The sequence below is a fragment of the Acomys minous genome (genome assembly GCF_964271855.1).
Source record: "Acomys minous genome assembly, chromosome: 10".
NCBI classification, from domain to species: Eukaryota; Metazoa; Chordata; class Mammalia; order Rodentia; family Muridae; genus Acomys; species Acomys minous.
This window is the reverse complement of record NC_140491.1, coordinates 3,067,048-3,092,759: the sequence shown is the minus strand read 5'-3', so window position 1 is coordinate 3,092,759 and position 25,712 is coordinate 3,067,048. Positions and strand designations below refer to the sequence as shown.

The 25,712-nt window shown below is 38.8% G+C and overlaps 1 protein-coding gene across 3 annotated transcripts in view; it reads right to left on the bottom strand.

The window, feature by feature from the left end:
* YIPF7 (Yip1 domain family member 7) overlaps nucleotides 1–25,712 on the bottom strand; it is a 332,610-nt gene that overhangs the window by 31,352 nt on the left and 275,546 nt on the right. Inside the window, exon 6 of one of the 3 annotated variants that reach the window (XM_084799697.1) lies at nucleotides 18,802–18,918. The exons of the other annotated variants lie outside the window; for them this stretch is intronic. Within the exon in view, the coding sequence (XP_084655823.1) occupies nucleotides 18,867–18,918 (52 nt within the window). The 3' untranslated portion in view covers nucleotides 18,802–18,866. Of the gene's footprint in view, nucleotides 1–18,801; nucleotides 18,919–25,712 lie in introns of those variants that run through there. 3 annotated transcript variants of the gene reach the window in all.

Below are 25,712 nucleotides of genomic sequence, written 5' to 3'. Positions count from 1 at the left end.
ATTCTAATCTGGTACTGTATTAGAGTTTGCTAGGCCCTTTTAAATAGATATTTGGTCTTTTAATAGAAAAAAAGTGTGGCTGACCATACTGTGCCATATTGTTGTTTCAAGGGTTCAGAATGTGCGTACGAAAGCTGAGTGCACAGGATGGTGATGATCAGTACCTTGTCATTATAATTCAAGGTGACTACCTGCACCTCACCTCTAACATCTGCAGGCAGAAACAGTTGCTAAGAACTTGATTTAGACAGACGGCAGTGTTCAAGGGTGACTTCTGATTATTAACCCCAACCTCACACGAACCCAACCATCTGTTTTTTTTTAATGCTTGAACCTATAAATTTGAGCACGACTAGAAAATAAAATCTCACAGTGGAGCAGACTCTCACTGTAAATTGTGATGGCTGCATTAACGTAGACCCCCGAACACTATGGAGCACTTCTACTCTGGTTTCCTACAAGGTTTGCCTTTCCATTTGTAAGAATGCTTACCCTTGTTTCCTCCTTGCTTACAGCTGATGTTTGTGTTTTACGCTTCAATGATAAGAGACAATTAGTGTGCCAGAATCTGCTCACATTTCCTTCAATAAATCTGCAGGGCAAACAACTTTCCCACCTTCCCTCTGGTTCCAGTGAAGGACGTGTCACTGCCCCATCACAACTGTCAGGTTGCAGCTTTTATTGAGCATCCTTAGGACACTGCTTCTTAGATATTCTGCCTCCTCTCATCCTCAGTCACTCTCAACTAACGTTGCCTTTGTGAAAACAAACACCGTCTTTCTTTCTCATTTTTCCTCTTGTTTTTGTTTTTGTTTCGATGTGGCCTAGACTGACTATTGATGGATACTCCTGCCTCTGCCTCCAAAGTGTTGGGAACGCAGCACTGTCCCAGCAAGGCAGGCACAACATCATTTGACTTAGTTTAAGTCTTCTGTTGTGGTTCTTTGTTCAGGCAGGGCCTCCATTTTATTTAACTGGAATAGACTTTCCCCATGTAACCAGAGACCTATATATGGATCTATTGATACTTAAATCTGTTTATCACATTTACTGTATATGTCAGTCCCTCGGGATCTTTAAAAAAATTTTTTAAAAAAATATTTTATTAATTTATATATATTACATCTCAATTGTTAACCCATCCCTTGTATCCTCCCATTCCTCCCTCCCTCTGTTTCCCCTTACTCCCCTCCCCTATGACACTGACTGAGTGGGACCTCCTCCCCCTGTATATGCTCATAGGGTATCAAGTCTCTTCTTGGTATCCTTCCGCTGAGTGCCACCAGGCCTACCCATCCAGGGGACGTGGTCAAAAATGGGGCACCAGAGTCCGTTTGAAAGTCAGACCCCACTCTCCACTCAACGGTGGAGACAGTCCTGTCCATTGGCTAGATCTGGGTAGGGGTTCGAAGTTTACTGCACATATTGTCCTTGGCTGGTGCCATAGTTTGAGCAGGACCCCTGCGCCCAGATCTGCACGTCATAATGTTCTTCTTGTAGGTTTCTAGGACCCTCTGGATCCTTCTATTTCTCCATTCTGCCTTGCTTCTCTCACCTAGAGTTCCAATAGGAAGTCTTCCCTTCTGTCCCACTTTCTTGGTAAGTGAAGACTTTCAAGGGACATGCCCCTTGGGCTAGTGTCCCTTGCGCTCTTTAAAAAAATAAAGATTAAGATTGGGACCTACAATGGTGCCCAGGATTATGCATTGTTCAAAAGATCTTATCTCAGGTCAATAAAATTTTTGTGGGTGCCCACTTCTCATTACGTAGAATTACATGCGAAGAAAATCTCAGTGATGATTCTCTACATTGGGTACCTATAGGCATGTTTCTGGTATGTGGTGCTAATTGAGTTAATTGGTGTGTAAGATCCAGCCTACTGTGAGTGGCACCATCTCCTACTCCTAGGAGTCCAGACCTAGACAAAAGCGCAAGGCAGCATGTATGCACTTACTCCTCTCTGCTGTTGACTGTGGATGTAAAGAACCAGCTGTTTGAAGTTTTTACTTTGACTTCCATATATTGATGGGCTGTAATCTGGATTGTAAACCGAAACTGAGTCATTTTTCCCCTTAATTTTTTTTTTTTTTTTTTTTTTTTTTTTTTGGCCAGGATATTTATCACAGCAGTGGGAGGAAAAGTAAGATTTTTCTTCTTTGTGTATTTTTCCATCCTCTATTAAAGCGTGAGCTCCACAAAGCCCTTTCTGCCTCATCGGAAGTGTACATGGCATGCATTTTTTTCATAGTTTATGTACTCACACCATTTGGTGTTTCTTTCTTGTTAGTGGTCACACTAGGGGGGACACTCCAAAGAATGGAAACACTCTCTTCTCTATGCAAGCATAAAGTTAGACCTGTGCTAGCTATTTATTAAACATTTTCTTAAGTAATGCCTAAATAAGTAATTATGTAAGACCATATTCTTCAAGCACTAAATGAAAAGCTTTCAAAAGTGTATTTGGTGACTTTGATTGCTTTTGTGCTTTTTGTTTGCTTGTTTGTTGTTTGCTTTGTTTCGTTTCACCTAAACTTGGTACCATGGTGAATTTTCTGCTCCTGTCCTCAGTCTCCACTCCCTTACTTTTCTACTCCTACTTCTCACTGGTGATTGTTGAGAGAACATAGCAAAGTCCATCTTGTCCACGGAGACCCTTAGGTCGGAACCCACTAGTTTCTGTTCACCACACCATGTAGGTATTTTTGAAGACCTTTCATTTAGCAGCCAAGTAGCTTCAGTTTACCTGATTCTTCATGGTGTTTGTCATACCCTGAACTAGTTGCGCTTTTCCTTCTACTTAGAATCTTCTAACTCAAGGTAATAACAGTTCCATGTACCTTAAGAATGGTTTCTGAATAATGCTGACAACCCATTCAATGCCAAATACATACCTGTGCTCTATGAAAATACACCTTGTAAACAAGAACAGTTTTCTTTGTAATTTTCATTGTGATGATTTTAATAATAGGGAAATTACACTAGATGATGTTACTTGTCCAAGGTGACTTGGAAAAAAAAAACAGGAAACTGCAAATGCACAGTTAGTGCTCCTAGCATTTGGATGTCCTCTCCTCCTGGCCCCTCCACCCTTCTCCAACATAGTCATCTCTAACATACGACATGACTTTCTCACACAGCAAAAGTGTGGCAACTGTTGGCATAGAGTCCTACCCATATCTTCCCCAGAATGTGAACCAGAAAATAACTAAAATCTCTAGTGATTCCATACCTCACTTGTCTTTGTAGAAACTACCTATTCTGAGCACTGTGCAACATCAGTCCACTACGATTCTAATCCTTTTCTCAAAACTTTGCATCCTACACAGTGTAGGAAAACTCATGTCTCACTTTTGGAAAGATACAGTGAAGGTGCTCATAGGTTTTCTCATCTTTGTGGTGTTATTTGAGATTATTTATCCTGAATAATATGACAATAAAAATCTTAAAGGAATCTAGGAACAATACACAAAGAACCATTTTCTCTTTAAATTTTTCATAGCTTTTACTGTAGGAAATAAAAAGAAACATTGAAATAATTGGCAAAATGAGAAAAATATATTCTACCTTAGATGGTTTAGGAAATCAATTCGATCCTCAAAGTGGGAAAGAGGTTCAAAATAGAATTCACTGTTCTTGTTATACAGAGGAAGCTAGACTCACAAACTTCTCAATAAACTCTCAAAATAATTACACAGTTGGGAAATATATCCTACCCAGCCATAAAAATAGGGAGAACAAGCCTGTCATAAAAATCGACTATTACAAACACCATGGAAGAGAAATGGGAATTACCTTCTAAAATCATGCTGGATCAAGACGTGTGTGTGTGTGTGTGTGTGTGTGTGTGTGTGTGTGTGTGTGTGTGTGTGTGTGTGTATGACTCATGAAAACCTCAAAGCAATAAATCAGCACTGAGGCAGGTCCCAAGCTGGATGCTGTCTGAACAAGTAAAACTAAAGGCACATCAATTCCTGGTAAATGGGCCTTCCTTCCCAAGGTGGATGTAGCTTGCACAGAAAGGCCTCACCAGGGGCCCAAAGCTAGCACTGTGTCTTTCAGAAACTCCATTGGCTTTACAGGAGAATTTGCCCTGCCATGAATAACTCCCATTTGATGCTCACAGGACTTCAGGACATATCTCTGTTTTGCTTCACTTGTGTTTCTTTTTCCTTCTTTTCTGAATTCACCAGGACCATTTTCCTTTGTATAAAATTATTCATGATGTGAAGTTCAGTTCTGACCACCTTAGTGCTTGAACATGGCTGAGAACAATGGCTTCTTACATGTAATGAGGACACTCCATTAAATGGCAGCAGTGCATATAGTAAAATGATAATAAGGAAAATGAATACACCTGTTGATATTAACTTACACTAGCTCCAGGTGATGGTTTTAGAGCTTTAAATTTTTATTTTATAAATATTATTATTGGTTGTCTGTATATTTTGTGGGGATGTGATGTGAGGTCGGGGCACATGTGTACCACAGCTCAGGACCTCAGCTGAGGTCAGAAGACAACCTGATGCCATTTCTTTCCTGCCACCTTTACTTAGGTTTAGGGATGGAACCTGTGACTTACCAAAATATTTGTCAGCCACTTGTGGTATAGGTAGGAAATATTTTGAAGATGGATTAATATCAAGGTATACAAGGCGGACCTGCAATCCCAGTTGCTCGGGAGGATGAGGGAGAATCATTTGAATGTAAAAGATTGCCTGAGAAAGAGAGTTTGAGACTCCTTTGAAACATTTAACCAGAGTCTGTGTCTAAATAAAAAAATGGGTAAACCTTAAACCCCTACCCAGATCTAGACAATGGACAGAACACTCTCCACAGTAGAGTGGAGAGTGGGATATTACTTTCTCACATACTCTGGTGCCTCACCTTTGACCATGTCCCCTGGAGGGGGAGACCTGGTGGCACTCAGAGGAAGGACAGCAGGTTACCAAGAAGAGACTTGATACCCTATGAGCATATACAGGGGGAGGTAATCCCCCTCAGGAACAGTCATAGGGGAGGGGAATAAGGGGAAAATGGGAGGGAGGGAAGAATGGGAGGATACAAGGGATGAGATAACCATTGAGATGTAACAAGAATAAATTAATAAAGAAAAAAATAAAGAAAAAAGAAAGAAAAAAAGAAAAAAATTTTAAAAAATGGATAAAAGGATTGTACCATTGTGTTTGCCTAAGATGTGCAAAGCTCTAAGTTGAATTCCTAATACTTGAAAAAATACAGAAATGAAGGAAAGAAGGAAGGAAGGTGATTTTGTGCAGGAAGAGTACTTGGTCCACTAGCTGTCTGAGTTCTTTGTAAAGACTGCAGCAGTTAAATCAGTCATCAAAACGTCCAGTGATAGCACTTCATTCCCACTATTCCACTCTGGTAAGTTTACCCAGTATCTCTCCATTCTTTGGAAATAAAAGGGTACAATAGCCCTTTACCTCTGAATAAGAAGTGTTTCTATAAAACGAGTAACTGCCATTCATTTGAAAAGATATTAAATTATAAACTACATAAAAAGATACTTGTGTTTTCTGTTTGCTAGTTTTTAAATTAAATTTGGAAAATGATATCTTTAAATGTTGAATTTATTAGCAGATCATAACTAGAGAAAGAAGTTTGTCTTTCATTTATTTCCTTTGCAGCAGTGAGCGCAGTTATGGTCCTGTTAGGCGCAGCAGTTCTACTGTGAGATACTCTCACTTCTCCTCCTGACAAACAGCCATTGTTCATCTCAGAGTTTTGTGGAATTGGCAGAAGAGTTTGCCAACACCTATACCTAATATATATGGAAATTTCAATCCTGAATGTTGACTGTGTAATGGATCGTATGTGAAATCGTGGGTTGGGTTGGTTTCAAAATTACATGTAGGATCACTTATTATCTTTTCTATTTGAGTATATAATTAAGTTATGAGTTGGTAAATAAATTTTCATCATCACTTGACACTTAAAAAAAAGGTTAGCTCATCTATCTCTAGTTGTTACCACAGATAGTTGCTGGTAATTTGTATGACGCTTAGGGGACTGTATCTATCTTGCTTTGATAAATGTTGAGTTCCTTGGATTTTAAATAGTTAAAATATGCTGGTTTTCCTTTATGTACTACTAGATAAAGCCAGTAATAAATTGCCCCTTGAAAAAGTATAAGTGAGTAGATATAATGTTTTGTTTATAGTTTCTGTTTCCCATAAAATTTTGTGGTCATACATTTTACTACTTATTATCAAAATTTTTATCATTTAGAGTAACTCGCTAAGCTTGTGTGTTTAATTTATGTGTTTTAAATTCTTTATCTTAGTTACTTGTCTATCACGGCCAAATAGCTTCAGTTCTTGAGAGGGAATCCAGGCTATAACTGCTAAAGTCACCCTAGTCATCAATTTAGGTCCCATTTTTATGGACATGCAGAATCTTCGCACAGAATAGAGAATATAACCTAAGACAACACTGGAAAAACCATTCCTCCCTACAAAGAGAAACGCAGAAAGCTTAAGTAACTTAGTTTTTTGATGCCTCCAGTGATGGGGTAATACACGACAAATGCTTATTAGAACTTAAAAGAAAACTTGGGGGCTATAACTTGAGTGGCTTAATTGATAATTCATTTCCAAAGATCTTAGGTCAGGAATAGTACATGTGTCAGCGAAGCAGGAGAAGGTGCCCCTGTGTCTCTAGCAGGGGTTCAGCCCTTCACAGAACTCTGTCTCTGTAAGAAGGTCACATCACAGCTGGAAAGGCAGAATCAGCACAAGGTTTCACAGGAATGGCTAATACGTTTTCAAAAGGAGAACTGCCTCACTGAAATTAACAGGTAGTGGTCTTTCACATTTTATGCCTTCTTGTTTGTCTAAGTATAAGACAACACAACACTCCACAAGCTCATCAATTAACGGAGTGGATGGTAGTGGACTTCTATAGCCACTAGTTGATGCACATCTCCCCCCTCCCCCCAAAAACCTGATTCAAATCATAGAGCATGAAGCAAATGATAAATAATACAGCATAGACAGCACTATTAATTATAAAGCAGCTGTCAATTGAGGTCACCTTATTTTTGGACTTTAAATAACATTTAATAGAGTTCTTACCTCTCACCTGGGATAGTCTAATGGCCTCTTATGGACTTCTGTGGACTTGGCAGAGGGATTTATGTATTTTTAGTCATCTTTAGCTAAAAGTTCCACTGTTGGTGGAAATCATGAACAAGGTCAGCTTCCCAGTGATATGCAATGTTATCCCAGGAGACGTCAGAGGAATCAGGCAGACACACAAGCATGAGACCAGGACAAGCTGGGCTTATTAAAAGAACACAAAAGAGGCCACTGAGTCTATACTGGAGTGGCCAAAGAAAGAGAGATATTGAAGTAGACATGTCAGCAGGACACTGGGTTAGAACTCTAAGATAAGATGAATTATGAAAAAGTATCTTCAAGGCTGAGCATTCTGGGGGCATCTTAGAACGAGGAATCCCACCTGACCTTTTCTGGGAGTTACACTCTTATAAACTAATGTCTGAGTACCACGCTGTGCTTTTTCTTCCATCCTTGGCATGGGCCTCTTTGTTCCTCAGTCCTCCATGGTGGGATCCACTTCAGCTTTTATGCAGGCTTATCCAGTGCAGAGGGCTGGCCATCCTCCCTAGAGAAGACAGGTCTATCCACCAGGATCACACAAAGCCAGACTAAAGCAATCAGAAATAGGTAGTTTTATCTAGACAGGAGTCTGCTGCCAATCACTTCCCATGGAACAGAGCAGCAAAGCATTCATACCTACTGAGTATTTCTCTTTTTTATATTTTTTATTTATTATAATTTATTCACATTACATCCTGATTGTTGTACCCTTGCGCTTATCTTCCCAATCGACCCTCTTTCCCTCTTCTCACCTCTGATGAGGAGAGGGTCTCCTGCCCGACCATCTGACCTCAGCCTCTCAGGTCTCATCGGGATAGCCTGCATCCCCTTCCTCTGTGTGCCCTGAAGGTTACCACACTGAGGGGCAGTGATCAAGGATCACTTGATTCTTGCCTTTTCCCACATGTGTCCCATGGACCAAATTCAGGTTGTTAGGCTTAGCATCAAGTGCCTTTACTCAACATATCAAATGATGGCTCTAAAACCTGTTGAAAAATTATACTAGTCCACATACTTTTTGGACTCTTAAAAGAAAGTGACATTCTATCAGGATGATCTAAATTCATGTGATTTTGGATTTTTACCTTCTTTGTAGCTCAAAAAGTACCATAGTCTGGAGTCTCAGAAATGTAACTGAAGAAAGTCAACTTGATCCTTTACAGGAAGTACAAAGTATGATAAAGACAAATGCAGAGATCCCCCAGGAAAGTAGGAATAGCAGAAAGAATTAAATAGCATACAGTTAGCAAGTAATAGTCTGGTTTAGTGATGTAATGAGCATACAAATGTCAATACTACAGTGAAAAGAATCTTCAAGGTATTATGAGAGGACTGACAGGGAAAAGGATCAGATCTACTTAAGGGACCTGAGGAAATGGTTATGAAAAACCCTAAAGTCTAGTATCTAAAGTCACATGACGAATCACTATGAAAATAAATAAGATATACCCAGTTCCTTTGCCAAAAGTCACAGCTGTATGTAGAATGTTAGATGCAGAGCCAAGCAGATATCTGAGTTTAAGGCCAGCCTGGGCTACACAGAGAAAACTTGTTTGGAAAACCACAACAAAAGACTATTAAGTATATCTTAGAGAAAACTAACTTTCTCCAAACTAGAAAAAAACACAGAGTCAGAGACTCTTATGGCCTTTTAAGAATATTATGGCCTGCCTGTGAATTGCACAGGAGACCGTGTCACTGCACTCAGGAAAACATATTGCCTATCTTCCAAATTGCTCAGAAATGGGAGTATTGGTTTTTACACCATTATAGTCAATTGATAATCAATCTGTGTGTGCAGGTGTAGATATAGGGGAAATTGATCACAAAAGTGAAAAAGTAGTTTCTACAATGTGCAATAAAGAACTCAATTAATTATATACAATATCTACCATCCTGGGAATAGAAAAGAACGTTCTTTATTACTTTAAAAATATTTTTAAGAAAGACTGGATTTTGCAGAATGCACTTTACAAATCAATATGTGCATTAGTTCTGTTACTGTAATAGCTGAACATTAATGTCTAGGGCAAAGTTTTATTGGAAGGCCAAATGCAAAACTAATCATATGGTTTCCAAATGAAAACTATTCTGCCAACTACTGTAATGGTTTTTATTTTGTATAACATTTTTCAAATAAATGTGACCATACCCTAATGAGGAATAACTAAGAAATATTGGAACCTCATGTCTTCTGATAATAAACATTTTATAGAGTAAATGGCTCCAATGTAGGGAATAAAGGATTACTACAGGTAAAACATAACAGTTACATAAATCGTATCCCAGTGTTTCCATGTGCTCCTCAGAATTAAAGCCAGGACACACTGAGTTCTGCTAACCTGAAGCCATTGTGTTTCCATACAAGGGCAGTTTCTCATACTGGATGGAGAATTAAGCTACTGAAAAAGAGATTTTAGTCATATTTAGTGAGACTCTATAGGGGTCAGAAAATTCACTGTACAGTAGTTTCAGTAGTAAAGATGGTAGATTGCATATTCTACAATATGGTACCAAAATATTCATTCCACGTGTTCATTTTAAATTGGGACTTGAATATTCTTTTCATAGACAGATGGCAAGGTGGTGTTTGTGCTTGTAGCTATGGTGAAATGAAATTATGACTTTTATGAGGACTGATAATAAGAGGTAGATACCTTCTGCTTGCGTTTCTAAGAAAACTTTCTCTTAAAATTAAGTAACCTCATAGTTATGCTATTGCTGAAAGGAACTTACAGTGAGTCCCACTGAGTCATCTGTAAGCATGAGACAGCTCACATAAACCTTTCAGTATAGTCCAAGTCAAGTCACCCCAGCTGATAGCACAGGGAAATGTGACCTCCCTACAGAGTTATGAGAAACACAAATGATGGTTGTATTAAGCCTCTAGATTTGGGGACATAGATACAGCTCAGTTGAAAATGCTGAACTAGCATCTAAGAAATCATGGTTTTTATCCCCAGTGCTGCATGAAAGCTGATGTAATAGTACAGCACCGTAATGCCAACATAGGGAGTTATACTCAGGATGCAGAGGCAGATGGATCTCTGAGTTCGATGCCAGCCTGGTCTATAAAGCAAGTTCTGGAACAGCCAAGGCTATACAGAGAAACCCTGTCTCAAACCAAAACAAAAATAAATTTAAAAAAATACTCAAAATTGCAATAAATAATCAAAGCACCAATTACCAATTATTCACTCTGATTTAAATCCCTCTGACTTTAATGCATAAATAGTAGCAAAGTCTCAATGAACAATTATAATATGTGGAACCGTGCTATTAAGGTCAAAGTCTGGCATTTCCAGATAGCCTCTGAGCTTGGTATAAAACAACTGACTGCCTTTCTCACCAACAGCCCAGGCCTTAAGGTCAACAATTAATAAATGGGACCTCATGAGGCTGAGAAGCTTCTGTAAGGCAGGAGACACTGTCAAAAGAACAAAGCGATAGCCTACAGCCTGGGAAAAGATCTTCACCAACCTTACATCTGTTAAAGGCCTAATATCCAAAATATATAAAGAACTCAAGAAATTAAACACCACCAAACCAAATAACCCAATTGAGAAATGGGGCTTGGAACTAAACAGAGAATTCTCAACAGAGGAATATCAAATGGCTGAGAAACACTTAAAGAAATGCTCAACCTCCTTAATCATCAGGGAAATGCAAATCAAAACAACTCTGAGATTCCATCTTACACCCATCAGAATGGATAAAGTCAAAACTTCAAGTGACACCACATGCTGGCAAGGAAGTGGAGAGACAGGAACACTCCTTTATTGTTGGCAGGAATGCAAACTAGTACAGCCACTTTGGAAATCTATCTGGTGCTATCTCAGAAAACTGGGAACAGGGCTTCCTCAAGATCTAGCTATTCCACTCCCTGGAATATACCCAGAAGATGCTCCAGCACACAACATTCTTGTTGTTGTTCTTGATGATCATTTTGTTCAAATCTCCTTGTGGAACATCATCAATCTAGAACTTTCAAGCTTTGGGCTATATTTTTAGCTATTTCTTAGCTGAGACAGCCTTTCCACAAGGCTGAATTAAACTTGGTAGACTCTTCATAGATACTGTTCTACACATTTCTGCAGACATGTAAAATACCCCATCAAATACAGACTCAGTTTCTTCTCCTGTTGCACTGACGAAATGCTTTGACAGAAACACCTTCCAGGGGAGAAGGGGTTTATTTGAGATTTCTGTTCAGAGAATAGTATATTGTGACAGGGAAGGAGAAGTATAAACATGAGAGAGGGAGGGAGAGAGAGAGAAAGAGAGAGAGAGAGAGAGAGAGAGAGAGAGAGAGAGAGAGAGAGAGAAGAATCCTAACCACTAGACCATAGACCACCAGGGAAGCTACTGCATAGGGCATTTGAAACAGTTGCTAACATCACATTTTTAATTCAGAACCAATGTGGAGTGATTGCATGCTAGTGCTCAGTTCACTTCTCCACTTGTACAGTCCAGGATCCTAGGAAGGAAATGGTTCCATCACAGTGGATAGGTCTTCCCAACTCAGTAAAACCAAGATAATCCCTCACAAGCATGTGCCCCTCTCCCAGATTGTCTGGACGTGGACAATCTGACAACAGAAACTACTACTCCTGTCATATAAACACCATAAAACCATTTTCTGTCTCCTAGCTTCCCTTTTACTTGCTCCATTCCATTAAAATATCATGAGGATGAGACCAGAATTGAGTGTTCATTGATAAAGTTTCTGGAAAAATAGACTGGCATATGGCAGGTATTCAAGGCATTGTTGTGTGAAATAATTACTAAATATTGACAGAGATTGTGGGTTTCCCCTGTTTTTTCTGTTCATATGCCTTATAATTTAACATAACATTTGGCTGTCCTTTTCTCTATTGAATTTTCGCCATGGAGCTGTTTGCATTCTCCCTCCCTTCTTTCTACTTTGACTAAGGCTGGAATTTAATCAACCATCAGTGTTATGCTGGCTTCTTGGCCAGACCAAATACCAGGTGGAATATTTCAAATATTAAAACTCATGTCGTCCCAGTAAAGAAAATAGGTGTAGCCTATTTAAGACATCAAAAATTTAAGTGGCTTTTCCAAGTTCATGTTTTCAATCAATATGGAGAATAACCAGCACTTTAAAGGGCAGGGTTTAATTTCAATATATTTTTGAAAAATGGATAAGATGATGGAAACCACTTTGGATACAAAAAAGAACATATTTAGTGCTTGACATTAAGTATATACATATAAACTGTGTGTCGACAGGTCCTCTCTTTATTTTTATCACAGCTCTGTTTGAGTCCAATCATCCTACATCCATGTGCCCCTGTACAGTTTTTAATTGGGCATCCTCTAATGTCTGGCAATCAGGAATAGCTCCCATGGCTTTCTTCAGAATCACATCACAGCTCTTAGTCATGATTTGATATAGCCTATGTGCTCGAAGTTTACTCCTCATGGTACTGTCATAGAGGTAGTAAAATGGGCTCCATTCATGTGGAAAATAGTTATGATCTGATGGGCGTCATGGAAGAAATTAATGCTGGCATCATGGAGAAGCTAGTTCTCATGAGAAGAGAAGCCAGATCTCACATGAGGGTTTTTTTTTTTAGGAGTAAGACCAACCTTTTTCTACTCTGGCTTCTCTCTTTCCAACTCATCCCTTTCCGTGTTTATGCTCCCACCATGTTCGCAACAAGTACACGAAAAGACAGTCAACACTGTTTGTTACAGAAACCCCAAATTTAATTCTGGAGCTCTTTCATTGTTTTGGAGTGTCTGAAATTTAAAAAAGAGAAAAAAATAAATAAATAAAAGTGGATGTAGCAGAAGAAGAGAGACAGAGGAACTCCCAACTCCCATTCATCACTTGTGAGGAAGTAAAACTGCACAGCTCACTTTGGGAACGCGTCTGTAGTTTCATTAAATGCTAAACATGTGTCTACTGTATTGGGCAGGGACCAAACCCAAGAAAACATGAACCATGTATCATGCCGGCCCAGATACTGCTTCTTCCCTCAGGGTGTCCACACACCACGGCATACAGAGCTGGACTGAAGCTTCACCACGCATGTGGAGTTACCGGGGAGAAGAGGACCGTTTTTAGTGAAATGGCTCTCCACTATTGAGGGTTACAGAACTATATAAACATTGGGGAAGTGGGTAGGAGCTTTCAGCGTGAGTCCACATCCTTGGCTGGGGCTGAGATGCTGGGGATACTTCATTTGGGTGAAGAGGAATTGCAGGTTATAGCCGGATATGTCCTTATGAGAAAATAGGAAGTTTTAACCTGAAACCTGGCCACCAGGGTACGTGACTATCTCAAGAGTGGCAGAGGTGGGGATGGAAGGCTGTGTGCACTGGGTTGGCAGGCTCGGAGCATGGAAGGGATGGCCCTACTTCCTGCTGGTCTCAAGATTAGACATTCGGGGTTTGAACACATCTTGACCTTACTCTTACTCCAGGGTGGCTCCCTGGGTCTCATAGTTCACGTGGCCCATGATATCACATATGCGCACTATTTGCAAGTGCTTATAGCAGTGTTATTTGTGTCTCTAGTTGGAAAGTACTCAGTAATAAAACAGGATGAACAATTGGTACACATAGCATCATGAATAATCAAATATTATCATGATGACAAAAGGAGTGCACGCTCTATTCTTTTTACTAAAAGTACTAAAAATGCAAACTAATTAATGAATAAAAACAGTGAACTTTGCTGGAAATATATATGTGTTCTTTCTCTTGGCTGCAGTGACGATACCAGAAGTATATTCACTTGCCTTAACATCATATTATTTGTTGCAAAAACTTGATCACACTGTGACCCCAAAGATTGTGTTGTTTACTGGAAAAACTTGTTTTCAGTCATGGAGTGTCTCAGCTCTAGTACATACCTTTAATTAAAGAGCTTTCTGCTTGAATTAAATAAAGGCAACCGTAGTCCGAGAGGCAGAGCACGCACCCAGTTGACAGGGAGTGAACATAGGAAAAAAACACCTGAAGTAAAAGGAAATGGGGGGCAGAGAGAGAGAGAAAAGCGCACAGGAAGCAGAAGAGATGGACATCACTTTGAGGATTTTTTTTGAGACAATGTGGAGAGCAAGAGCTTCCTTTTTCCTTTTGGGATGTAGGCTGAGGAGGAAGCTCAGCCTCTCTGAGCTAGCAGGCTTTCACCCCAGCATCTGGATCCTGAGTTTTTATTAGTAAAATTGAATGAGAGTTTGTTAAAAACGAAAATTATTTATGTACATTTTATTCTGTGTTGATTTGACCTCTACTGGGAAGTTTTAGAGATAGATAAAATTTAATAATTTGCCATGAAAGTATTTCAAACTCACAGTTTATGGTACTGTCCTGAGTGTTTCACACTCATGAACTTAAGTTTCATACCTTCTCTATTATAAATCTTATATCTCAGATGATCACTCTGAGGTGAGGTGGAGAAGTAGAGTTTTCCTATAGTCGCTGCTCAAGCGAGTGTAACACCCGTCAACAGGATCCAAGAGCAGGCTGTTTGATCTCATGCCAGCCTTGTGTGTGTCTGACAAACAGACCTACATTGTCAGGATTTGCTGTTTGTCACTTTCACAATTTTTCAGAGCGAATATGACATGGTGAAGCAGGAAATCAGAGAGAAACCTTTGCCTCTTGTGTTTTAATACTTCACTTTATGCTAAGAAGAAGTTCATCTACCCTTACTTAAAATGATCGACTACTTTACTCATAAGGAATATAGATTAAACTTCCCAATAAATAAAGCTATTCCTTAAAAGATAAGAGATACCTAAACTTTGTTCCTGCTCAAATGAAGGTAATATTTTGCAGGAGAATTGTACAGAAAATGTGTTGAAATTTCGGGTGACTTAGGCTGAAAACATATTTATCTTTATATAATTAATATGTATAACAATAATTTATGCCTTACCTATTTCTAAGTATTCAGGCTAGTGGCACTAAATGTATTTATATTGTAACGTAACCACACCATCAATCATTCCCAGAACTCTTTTCATTTTACAAAACTGAAATTATATTTCCACTGAACAATAACTTCCAATTCTTAAAGTACCTTTCTCTGGAAATGACCATTTTATTTCCAGTGTCTATGATTTTGACATTTTCATATTGTATCTCACAGTAAATATAATTTTATGTCATTTATCTTTCATTACAAATTTATTTCATTTGGCACTATGTCTCCAATGTTTATTCATGTCATGGAATATGTCAAAATTTCCTTTCTTTTGAATAGAGTAATATTTTATTCTATGCACAAGATATTTGTTTATCCATTCATCTGTTGGTGGACAGTTGAATGACTCCCATGTTTTAGCTCTTGTGACTAATGCTACTAGATATGAGTGAACAACTGTCTCTTTGGGACCTGTTTTTCAATGCTTTTGAATCTTTGCTGATGTGCAGTTACTCTCAAGATCTGCAATGGTATCATTTTATATTTCACAAATAATGTACAGTATTTTAGTTTCTCCATCTTTTCAGCTCTTCCTGTGTTTGCTATTTTAAACCAGATGCTATAAGTGAAATAAAGGTGGTTATTTTCTTGTTTTGATGTTCTGGTACTGACCACTTTTCCATGTAGTTATTGGACAGAACACTCGTGTATCGTCTATTTTAGATAATGCCTTCTTGGTTGCTTTCTCATTTAATTGGGTTGCTCGTGGCTTTTTAGATTTAACAGCTAAATTTACATATCCTAGATATCCCACGTGTCTCTTTTGTAAGACATTATGTTTTTATTTATTTGTTTTGAGTACATATATATGTATAGATGGATACAGTGTCACCATGTGACGGTATAAGGAAACTTCCTAGGGTCTTTTCCCTCCTTTCAGCATGTAAACCATGCAGTTAAACTCAGGTCACCCAGCTGGGCAGCACGCATCTTCTTACCAGCTTCCCATGTCTCTGTCTTTTATAAGCATTTATTAATTATTCCATGCTTAGTTTGGTATTCTTCCAGGTGTGGTCCACACATTATGTAATCAGAGTTCCTTGGGATATATACTTGGAATAAAGTCTGAGTTCATTGCCATGCTTAATGACTCAGAAGCATTGACATTTAAGGAGGGGTTTTGGTCAGCGCAATTTAACCTCCTTTCTGAGTTGAACTTACAAGCATTAAATTTTTCCAGAGTTTCTCTCTTAGATCACTGTTACCTTTCCCATTGGTTTAAGAACAACTGCCATTGTGCTGACATAGTTTGGACATATTAGGTTCTTTGCTTCTATTTTCTTATGTCCAGCCAATCTAGATACCTTGATGACAACACAACATAAATATAAGTAAGCAGATCATCTTTCCCCATGTACAGCAGTTATGGCTCTGGTTCCTAGCAGTATCAACCATCTAGTCATCCGCTAAAGTTAAAATTTAAATATTTTGTAGTTTACCATTTTTCTTTACCCAAATCCCAACCAATTTAGCTGATTCTGCCTCAAAATATTTCTCAAATTATTTTCAGTTATAACATGCCTTATTAGTTTAGAGTTCTCTCCCTCCCCCCCCTCTCTCTCCTACTTTAATGTATCTAAATGCAATGTATATGCACTTAGTTTCTAACATTAAACCATAGGTAATTTCAGAATGAGGCAATTAAAAGAGCTTATTCACAAAAAAGCAAATCTTACAAGTTTGAGTGATAGCACATGATGTAATAGATATGATGATCCCATTACCCCTGAACTCATTGGGGTGCAATGAGGACATGAGTCTTAAAAAGAAAAAAAATTAGGCAGGTCTTTCCATTTAAAAGAAATAGAGATCTTTAATGAAGGGAGGGGCACAGTAGTTGAAGGTGCCTTTGTAGAAAAGAAGCCAGAACTACACTCCTCTCTCACTTCTGCACTCCTGGATTTCTCCCAGAAAAAAAGTAAAAGAACTGAAATGTAGTTTGTACATGACAGTACAAAAGGCAAAGTAGAAAGAGCTAGTGCATAAATCATGTGGGGTCTCTCATGTCCGTTCCCTTTTAATTCTTCTATATCCTTTTAGACAAGACTTATTTTCCTTAATAAAAAGAAAAAAAGAGGAGGAGAATGATATGGGAAAGAATAAGACTAAGAATAATGAGGAGAAAGACAGGGAAAAGGAGAAGAAGAAGAAGAAGAAGAAGAAGAAGAAGAAGAAGAAGAAGAAGAAGAAGAAGAAGAAGAAGAAGAAGAAGAAGAAGAAGAAGAAGAAGAAGAAGTATCCTTCCTTCCCTTACTACGTTGCCCAGCAATACTGGCTTGTTTAACATGTTATAGTCATGGAATGGAAATTGCTTGTGCTTCCCTACTCACCTGTTATTTCTTACTTAGTGTTACTCAAGACTTGCTATGATAATAACTGCCCTTCTCCTTCCTTCAGATGTTCCCGATAAACAGCTTAACTGTACCTTTGACTACCATCACTTCCCTGTTTTCTCCAATTGTTTAACTTTGGCTGGCTATCTTTTCTCCATGATGGGTGTATATCTTCATGCCTGTTTCTACCACGTTTTTTCTCTATTATATACTCATTGTCTTCATCTGTTACTGATCTAGTAAATAACATGAACTCTGGAGAGTAGAGCCTAAAACTGAGGTGGGCTAAGGTCTCATGCAGTAGCCAACTTTATTCAGATCAGAGCATCAGATAATCTATATTTTGATCAGATTCTTGAAAGTTAAGTAAGGCCATATGAACAAAGGTCATATGAACTCAGGGTGTGCATCAAGGTCACATTACTTCAAGCTATATGCACTCCTAAGTACAACTAGTGCTTGGAGACAACATTCTGAATAATGAGCAATCTAAAGCAAAACTTACTCCTATTATTACACACAGGAAGGGCACAGAAGCACATTCCAGGAACAACACATGTGATGGAGGAACAGAGATTACAAGACCCTTGTCTTGTTTCCTTGGAGTCTTCTCACAAGGTCTCATAAATCTCACACAGCTTTATTCATGGTCATGTTCTGAAGTTCATCTACTTTTTGCCTTCCTTCAATTAAGAAACCAAATCTTACTTGCTCTTATAGTAATAGAGATAAGTCCAATGGTTATTGGTTGAAAGAAAAATAAACTAGCAATTACTCTCTGCCTCTTTATTCTTGTTCTTCATGCACGAATAGTCTAACGAATCACTTTCTGATTCCTCAGAAATGCTATGCATCTAAGCACCTCTCCATAAGGCTGCAGCCAACATTTATATTGAAGTGATAAGTAATGGCCATTTTCCCTCTCTACAATGGAAATTAATGGAAGGAACTTCACCAGGGATAATTACATTGATTTTAATGCCACAACTTTAATATCCCCACAGATCTCAAAACTGATTGTTTCAATTACAGAACGACAAGCTGATATGGAAAGCCATTTTTACTTTTTCTTTCTTCAGTCCAGATGCACTGTGAGGTGAGGAAAGCTGTCTGTAGCTCTCCTTGCTACTTCTCAGTTGCCTGCCTTCCTCATAAGGGTGCACTCTCATGGAAATTAGCAGCTCGTCAGTGCAGATGAGAACACAGAAGAGTGAAGCCACCATAAGGGCACACAAAACCAGTCTCTGTTGATGTCATATCATAGGGTATATGCTTCGATTATAATGGGACTACATACTGTGACTACATAGCATAAGATAAAGATTGTACCCTCCATTCCAGAAGCTTACGTTGAAGTTGCATCTTCAAAAGATAAGTGGGCACAGCCAGGAAGAGGCCTCTTTATACTCTGTTACCTGCTGGGAAGGTTTCCTAGGTGCTGTCAGCTCTGCTGAGCTGTATTTCTGTCTGTTTTCTCCTCTCCCTGAGAAGCAAGTGGCACACAATGACTTGTAGACATTGTTGAGATACATGTCTGCATAACCCAAAAAGAGTTTAGAACATTGCTTGTCAGCCATTGTGATATTGAGATGGGTTGAGCCTTTCATGTTATCTAATACTCTTTGGTCAAGTCTATTGCCAAGTAAATAAACATTGGCATTGACATCATAGTCAATCATTTTTGTGTGTGTAATTACAATGTTCCAAATATGGTTAAATTTTTACTTAGAAAATTTTTGTTCACCTCCCCTTTCCCCCACCCATGATGCCAGGCCTTTCTCTCATTTCTATTTAGCAACCAAACTAATAGGAGAAAAAAAGAAGCTCATTTAAAATAAAATAATGAAATTACTTCTGTGGATATAAATATAAGAACAAGAAATCATAGTAGACACATTGAAGCATCCTCGAGGACAGAATTTATATTTGCCGTTATTCCAGGAACTGATGTGCCCATCAGCGATGCTTATCAAACCTTTGCTCAGCAAAATTTTATGGGTTTCCCCACATGTACATCTGTGTTTTGAAACACTTCATTGGAAAGTCTCAGGAATAAGTGATGCTGGCTCAGAATCATAGTTATGTTAATATGTTGTAAGCATATTTCCCATATAACCTGTCTCCTTATTAAAAATAATTGTGAGCTTCTTTCATGGCTCAGTGGGGAAAGCCACCTGCTGCCATGCCTAATGATTTGAGTTCGATAGACAGGACCCACATGGTGTAAGAAGAGAATTGATCCTCTATCCTTCACATGAGCACCATGGTACATGCATACATTCATACACACTAAGTACATAAAGGTAAACAGTAAAATGGACTATAATTGTTAGGAGTATGAACACTTCAGTTAAAATATTGGAGTAGTCACATTACTAGTTATGTGACTTTAAGACATGTAACTTGACCAGGATGACACCTGATAGGCTGTGACCATATGGTGGGAGAGAAGGTCTCCTTCTGTCATTGACCTAGGGGAGAGGAATAGGGTGAAAGAGGGAGGGAGGGGAGAACAGGAAGCTACAAGTGAGGGGATAACAATTTAGATGTAATTTGAATAAATTACTTAAATAATAAATAAAGTGGACAAGGATTTTTTTTAAAAAAGGCATGTCACTTGTCCTTTGAATGCTTCATTTTAAAAATCGGAGTATGGAAATACCAAGCTATTATGTTTTTATAAATATTAAATAAGATGTTGTGTAGAAAGCTATTTTCATGGTCCTGACAGATAGTAAACACTCTATAATTAGTAATTATTTCTTATTTTAATAAATTATGGAAAAGTAACTTGAAAGGGCACAGTAGCTTGAATGTATTATTGTCAGATTTCCATTAACAAAAGCTGAGAATGTAACATAAGATCAAGACTACTTTAACTTGTCAAAGACCTAGAAAGGTAAGCGTGCCGTTGATATACCTAAGAGAAATTTCTCAGGTGGCTGAGAGGAAAGGAGAAATAGTCACAAGCAACTCATTCCCAAGAGAAAAAAGAGGAAGAGGGTCCATCCATTGCGCCCTGCTCTAATTGGCCACCATGATCTAATGATCACTTCCTTCAGCAAGGCATTACTGAAAGGCAGATTAGATTTATTCCTTTTTTATGTGTGATGTTCCTTCCCCATATCATAGCTACTTGTGATTCAACTTAACAATATACAATTATGTTCTTTCTTACTAGAGTTCTGAACCAAGTAAAATTTTGACAGAGATTATGGCAAATGGAGGCACAATTACCCACAGAGTTAACACTGAATATGTGTTTTATACTTGTCCATAAGTGGATATTCTGTCCTGAACAGTAAATTGGAGACTGCCCTACAACTCTGAGCACCGCTCATTGAGCACAGGCCCACCCCATAATAACAGTTATCAAATCTTGTGGTTGTCAGTAAATTTCATCTCACAGCACAAAGTTTTCTGATAAAGGAAACTTTTAATTTGATGGGATGACGATTAACATCACCCTCACTAAGCGTGATTTTATAGGTATTAATGTTCTCACTGTTTGTTAGAGGTGTAAAATTGTCAACTAAGACACAAAGTGATTAATTTTCCAAGGTCACATGCTAGTGTTTGCAGAGTTAATTATTCCAATTCAACCTTCAGCACAAACCTGATCACAAACTGAGTGAGTCACAAAGCAGACAACATATTTGGCTTAGTTTTCATTATAAACTAGTGAACTGATGTCATTCTGTAGAAGTCCTTAGTGAAAAATGGACACCCAATATTCTGTGCCCATTGTTTATGAATTATCAAGGCAAATTTTCTTTGCCAGAAATCTAAAACCCTTGATGTGTTTGTTTTACAAAGTTGATACAGAGCTGTGGGGCATCTCTGCTCACACTCCAAATAAGCAGTATTTCCCTGGCAATGTACCTGTATTTCTGCAAGTCCTTATAAAATATGAAAGTCACTGGATCTCTTAATTCACTATCTGCACAATATTCCTGGGGACTCTGTTCTTTCACGTAAAGAGTGGCTGTGTTCCCCCTGGGTCCCCAGTGCCTTACACTCAGCCAAGCAGAGGTGTCACTGAGATGCTTCTCCTGCATGCCAAGAGGCACCCATGTTTTTCTATTGAAAATAGCTGTCTATATTTTGGGAATAGTCTCCAAAGTTGAGATAGAATTCAAATTTCTGTGAAATATATAGATTCTGGAAGAAAATCTCTGTGCCATTGATTATTTGCTTCAACAAATGGTCCAATTACTGCATACATAATTTACAAGCTGTATTTGACTTGACAATTCATTAACCAACTAACTGGCGTGGCTTTTGAAATTTTGCTGTGTACAGAAAGCTACTTGTTGTAGAAGGACTAACGGTGCTCATAATTCAGATACATAAATAAAGAAAATGACCACGCAGCTGATCGGGAAGCAAAGATTTACATGCAGATCACATATGTGATGGTATCACTTGGTTGAAAACCTTTGATGAAAGTTTCCTAGACAGAGTTAGACTTTAAGCAATGTTTCTTTGTTCTTAATTGTATGTGTATGGATGTTTTATTACATATATATTTTTACACTTAGTGTATGTGTTTGTGTGTGTTCCTGTAGAAGACGGGAAGAGGATCCCATGGAGCTCGAGTCACAGAGTGTTGTGAGCTGCCATGTAGTTGCTGAGAAGCACGCCCATGCCCTCTGGAGAAACAACCACTGCTCCTCAGCACTGAGGCATCTCCCCAAGCACCTTCCATCATTTCTTAAGGAATTAACAGAACAGGATGAGTTAAAGAAAAAAATAACAATACAAATTCTATAGGAAACAAAGAGAATAAAACATAGAAATGGGATAGAATTGGGAAGGGTTAGTTCAGGTGAAAGCACCGTAACAATGCAGGCACAGGCCACACAAAGACAGCTATTGTTTGCCAATCATTATGTTATGGTATTCATTGTCACTTTTTACAATGTGAGTTGTTTCTTATTTTCATTTAATATTGGAAGAAAAGTCCACTTATTTGCAACTTTATACTATTTTAAAATATACAACATTCTGTTATTGAAGAGTAACTGCATGTGCTTAATTTTTCTTGATCCAGAGGAGAGGGAAACAAAGCATTAAGGAACATGAATAGGACTAGAAGGGAATCTTAGGTTTGATGCTGACCTGGGTACCAAGCTGGACACTTAAGGAAGGACTCTGACAACTGTTCTACCCTCCTTCATTGGTTAAGGGAAGGGAAATGATGTTTTTGTATCTACACAACTATCCAAGTTGTTTTTCTCCAACTGTTAGCGCTCTCCTCTCCTCTCTCTCTCTCTCTCTCTCTCTCTCTCTCTCTCTCTCTCTCTCTCTCTCACACACACACACACACACACACACACACAGACACACAGACACACAAACACACCAGTAACAAACACACAATATGGAATTCCAAATCTTTTAACATTCTTATTATGTGCACTAAGCAATCATGGAAAAGAACCTTCTCAGTGACCTAGATTCAAGTAAGAGCTACTTATCCCACTCTCCACTCTACTGTGGAGAATGTTCTGACCATTGGCTAGATCTGGGTAGGGGTTTAAAGTTTTACGGCCTGTATTGTCCTTGGCTGGTGCCTTAGTTTGAGCGGAACCCCTGGGCCTAAATCTGCCTACCATAATGTTCTACTTGTAGGTTTCTAGGACCCTCTGGATCCTTCTACTTTGCCATTCTCCCATGCTTGTCTCATCTAGAGTCCCAATAGGATGTCCTCCCCTCTGTCTCAGTTTCTTGGTGGCACTCAAAGGAAGGACAGCAGGTTACCAAGAAGAGACTTGATACCCTATGAGCATATACAGAGGGAGGTAATCCCCCTCAGGAACAGTCATAGGGGAGAGGAATAAGGGGAAAATGGGAGGGAGGGAAGAATGGGAGGATACAAGGGATGGGATAACCATTGAAATGTAACAAGAATAAATTAATAAAAAAGGGGGGAAAAGGGCTACTTAATCCTACTAAGCTTTGAAGAGGTTCCCACTGAATGTCGCACTGTTGCGGAGATGCCTGCATGCAGCCTTCACATTCCAATCTCTTTGGCATGGGAAGGTACTATGAAGGCTACACAAAGAGAAATGTGGACAGCAACCCAGCCACAAAACCCTCAACCTGTATGCAACCTGCCCTGTCTGCAAGGCGTGCCTGGTCAATGGTGGCATACTTGTGGGTGTGGCACCCAATGTCTGGTTTCTGTTGAGGTCCATGCCAAGAGAAGGAGCCCATGCCCTACACTGCCTGGGTGACCAGAGACTGGAGACTGGAGAGCCCAGAGACCTGGGATAGAACCAAACATGACTTGAAAAAAATCAATGAAATGAATTTTTAAAATATTCTGCTATATTCATAGATTGCTTCCTTGGCCAGTTATCATCAGAGAGGCTTCCTCTGGCAGAACACGGAAGCAAGTCGAGAGACCTACAGCCAAACATTATGTGGGGAGAGAGTGAATTGAAGGTCTCATTCAGGTCTCTTCTCTTGGAGTTTGGAGAATCCTGCAGAAAAGGGGAAAGGTTGTGGGGGTCAGCGGGAACGGAGGACACCAGGAGAACACAGGCCACCTAACCAAGTAAGCAGAGCCTAAGGCAGCAAGTCTATGGCCTGCATGGGTCAGCATCAGGTCCTCCGCATGGATGTTATGGCTCCTAGCTAGGTGTGTCTCTGTGGGACTCCTAACAGTGTAGGCAAATGTGTCTCTCTCTCCTTGATCTGCTCTTGAGAATCTTTTCTCCTATTTGATTGCCCTGTCCAGCCTCAATATAATGGATTTTGTCATGACTTATTGTATCATTTTTGTCAAAATTGGTTGCTATATTTTGGAGGCCTGTTCATTTCTGAAAGGAAATGGAGAAGGAGTAGATCTGGGGGAGACTGGAGGTGGGGGGTTGTGGAGGGAGGGCAAACTGAGGTTGAGGTGTACTGTATGAAACAAGAATTTATTTTCAATAAAAAGTAAAAATCAATTATTAAGAAAAGTTATTTGGCATTTCAATAACAAGAACTCATGCTTACTGTTTATCATATTACATTATATTCTTTAAAAATTAGAAAATAATATGACAGAAGTAAACTATATCCATGAAAGGAACCAAAGGGAACTGGTTTGATATAAATATTCATGTTCTCATAAATTAACTTGTTCAATGAGGGACCAGTTTGAGATGTTCTCATTTCATTCTGCTGCTGTTATGGCGAAACAGTGACCAAAATGAACGTGGAAAAGACAGGATTTGTTTGAGCTTCCACTTCCAGGTCACCGTCCATTACTGAGGAAAACCAGAGACAGGAACTCAGTATAGAAACCCAAAGGAGTGTTGGCGTTTCTGGGCATCATTACCTCTGACCATGGAATTCACAACAGGAAACCTGGAAATGCTGTTAGCTAGCTGGATCGATCTTTGGTTCATGTTTAGCTAGACTTCTTACATATCCTAGAACTACCTACTTAGGAACTGGCATTATCAATTGAGACTATTTATGAAACGACTCCGTGCTATGTCAAGTTAACAGTTGAAGCTAACTGGGACATATCAACATAGGATGTGGAACTGTGGGAAGTTATTAAGGCCCCAGATTATGCAAGAGGCCTTAGAGAGCTGCCCTGCTAGGATCTCCATGTGGACTCACAATGAGAAGCAAGTGTTCAAAGGAGGCAGGGGCGCAGTAGACAACCAGCTGTTCCCTTGGGCTCCGTCTCCTTAGACTCCAGAAGGATCAAAAATAACATTTTTCTTCTTGGTTAAGTGCCCAGTTTATGGCATTTTGTTGTAGCATCTTGAGCAAGATTTTCTTGAGAACATTATTGTGAAATTATTTTACAATTAAACAGGATAGTATACACTATCATTTCCATAGTGTTCTGAACACTCAATATGATGCAATTAGTAATTTTATAACACATCAAAGGGCTGAAAACTGGGACATCTAAGTTAAAATTTTATTTACTATTTCTTAAATGTGTGAAAATAGGAATACAGTTTGTAATTATAAATATCCCTGCGTACTTTTGGAGGCCGGGGTGGTGAGTTGAATATGCTACAAGTGTTTCTGTGCTTTATTAATCACTCATGTAAACATGCCATTGTGTTGCAAATCTGTTTAATAATAAATTTAATGACAATCACCATACTGCTGTTGGGCCCAATATTATGTTGTTAATGTCTTTAACAAATATGCAACCAAAATATAAGGGATTTCTTCCTAATTATACAGGTTTACAATTCCAATAACTTCAGTTTGACACAACTTTATGAATTGAGTACTCTGCATAACCAAAATTTGGTA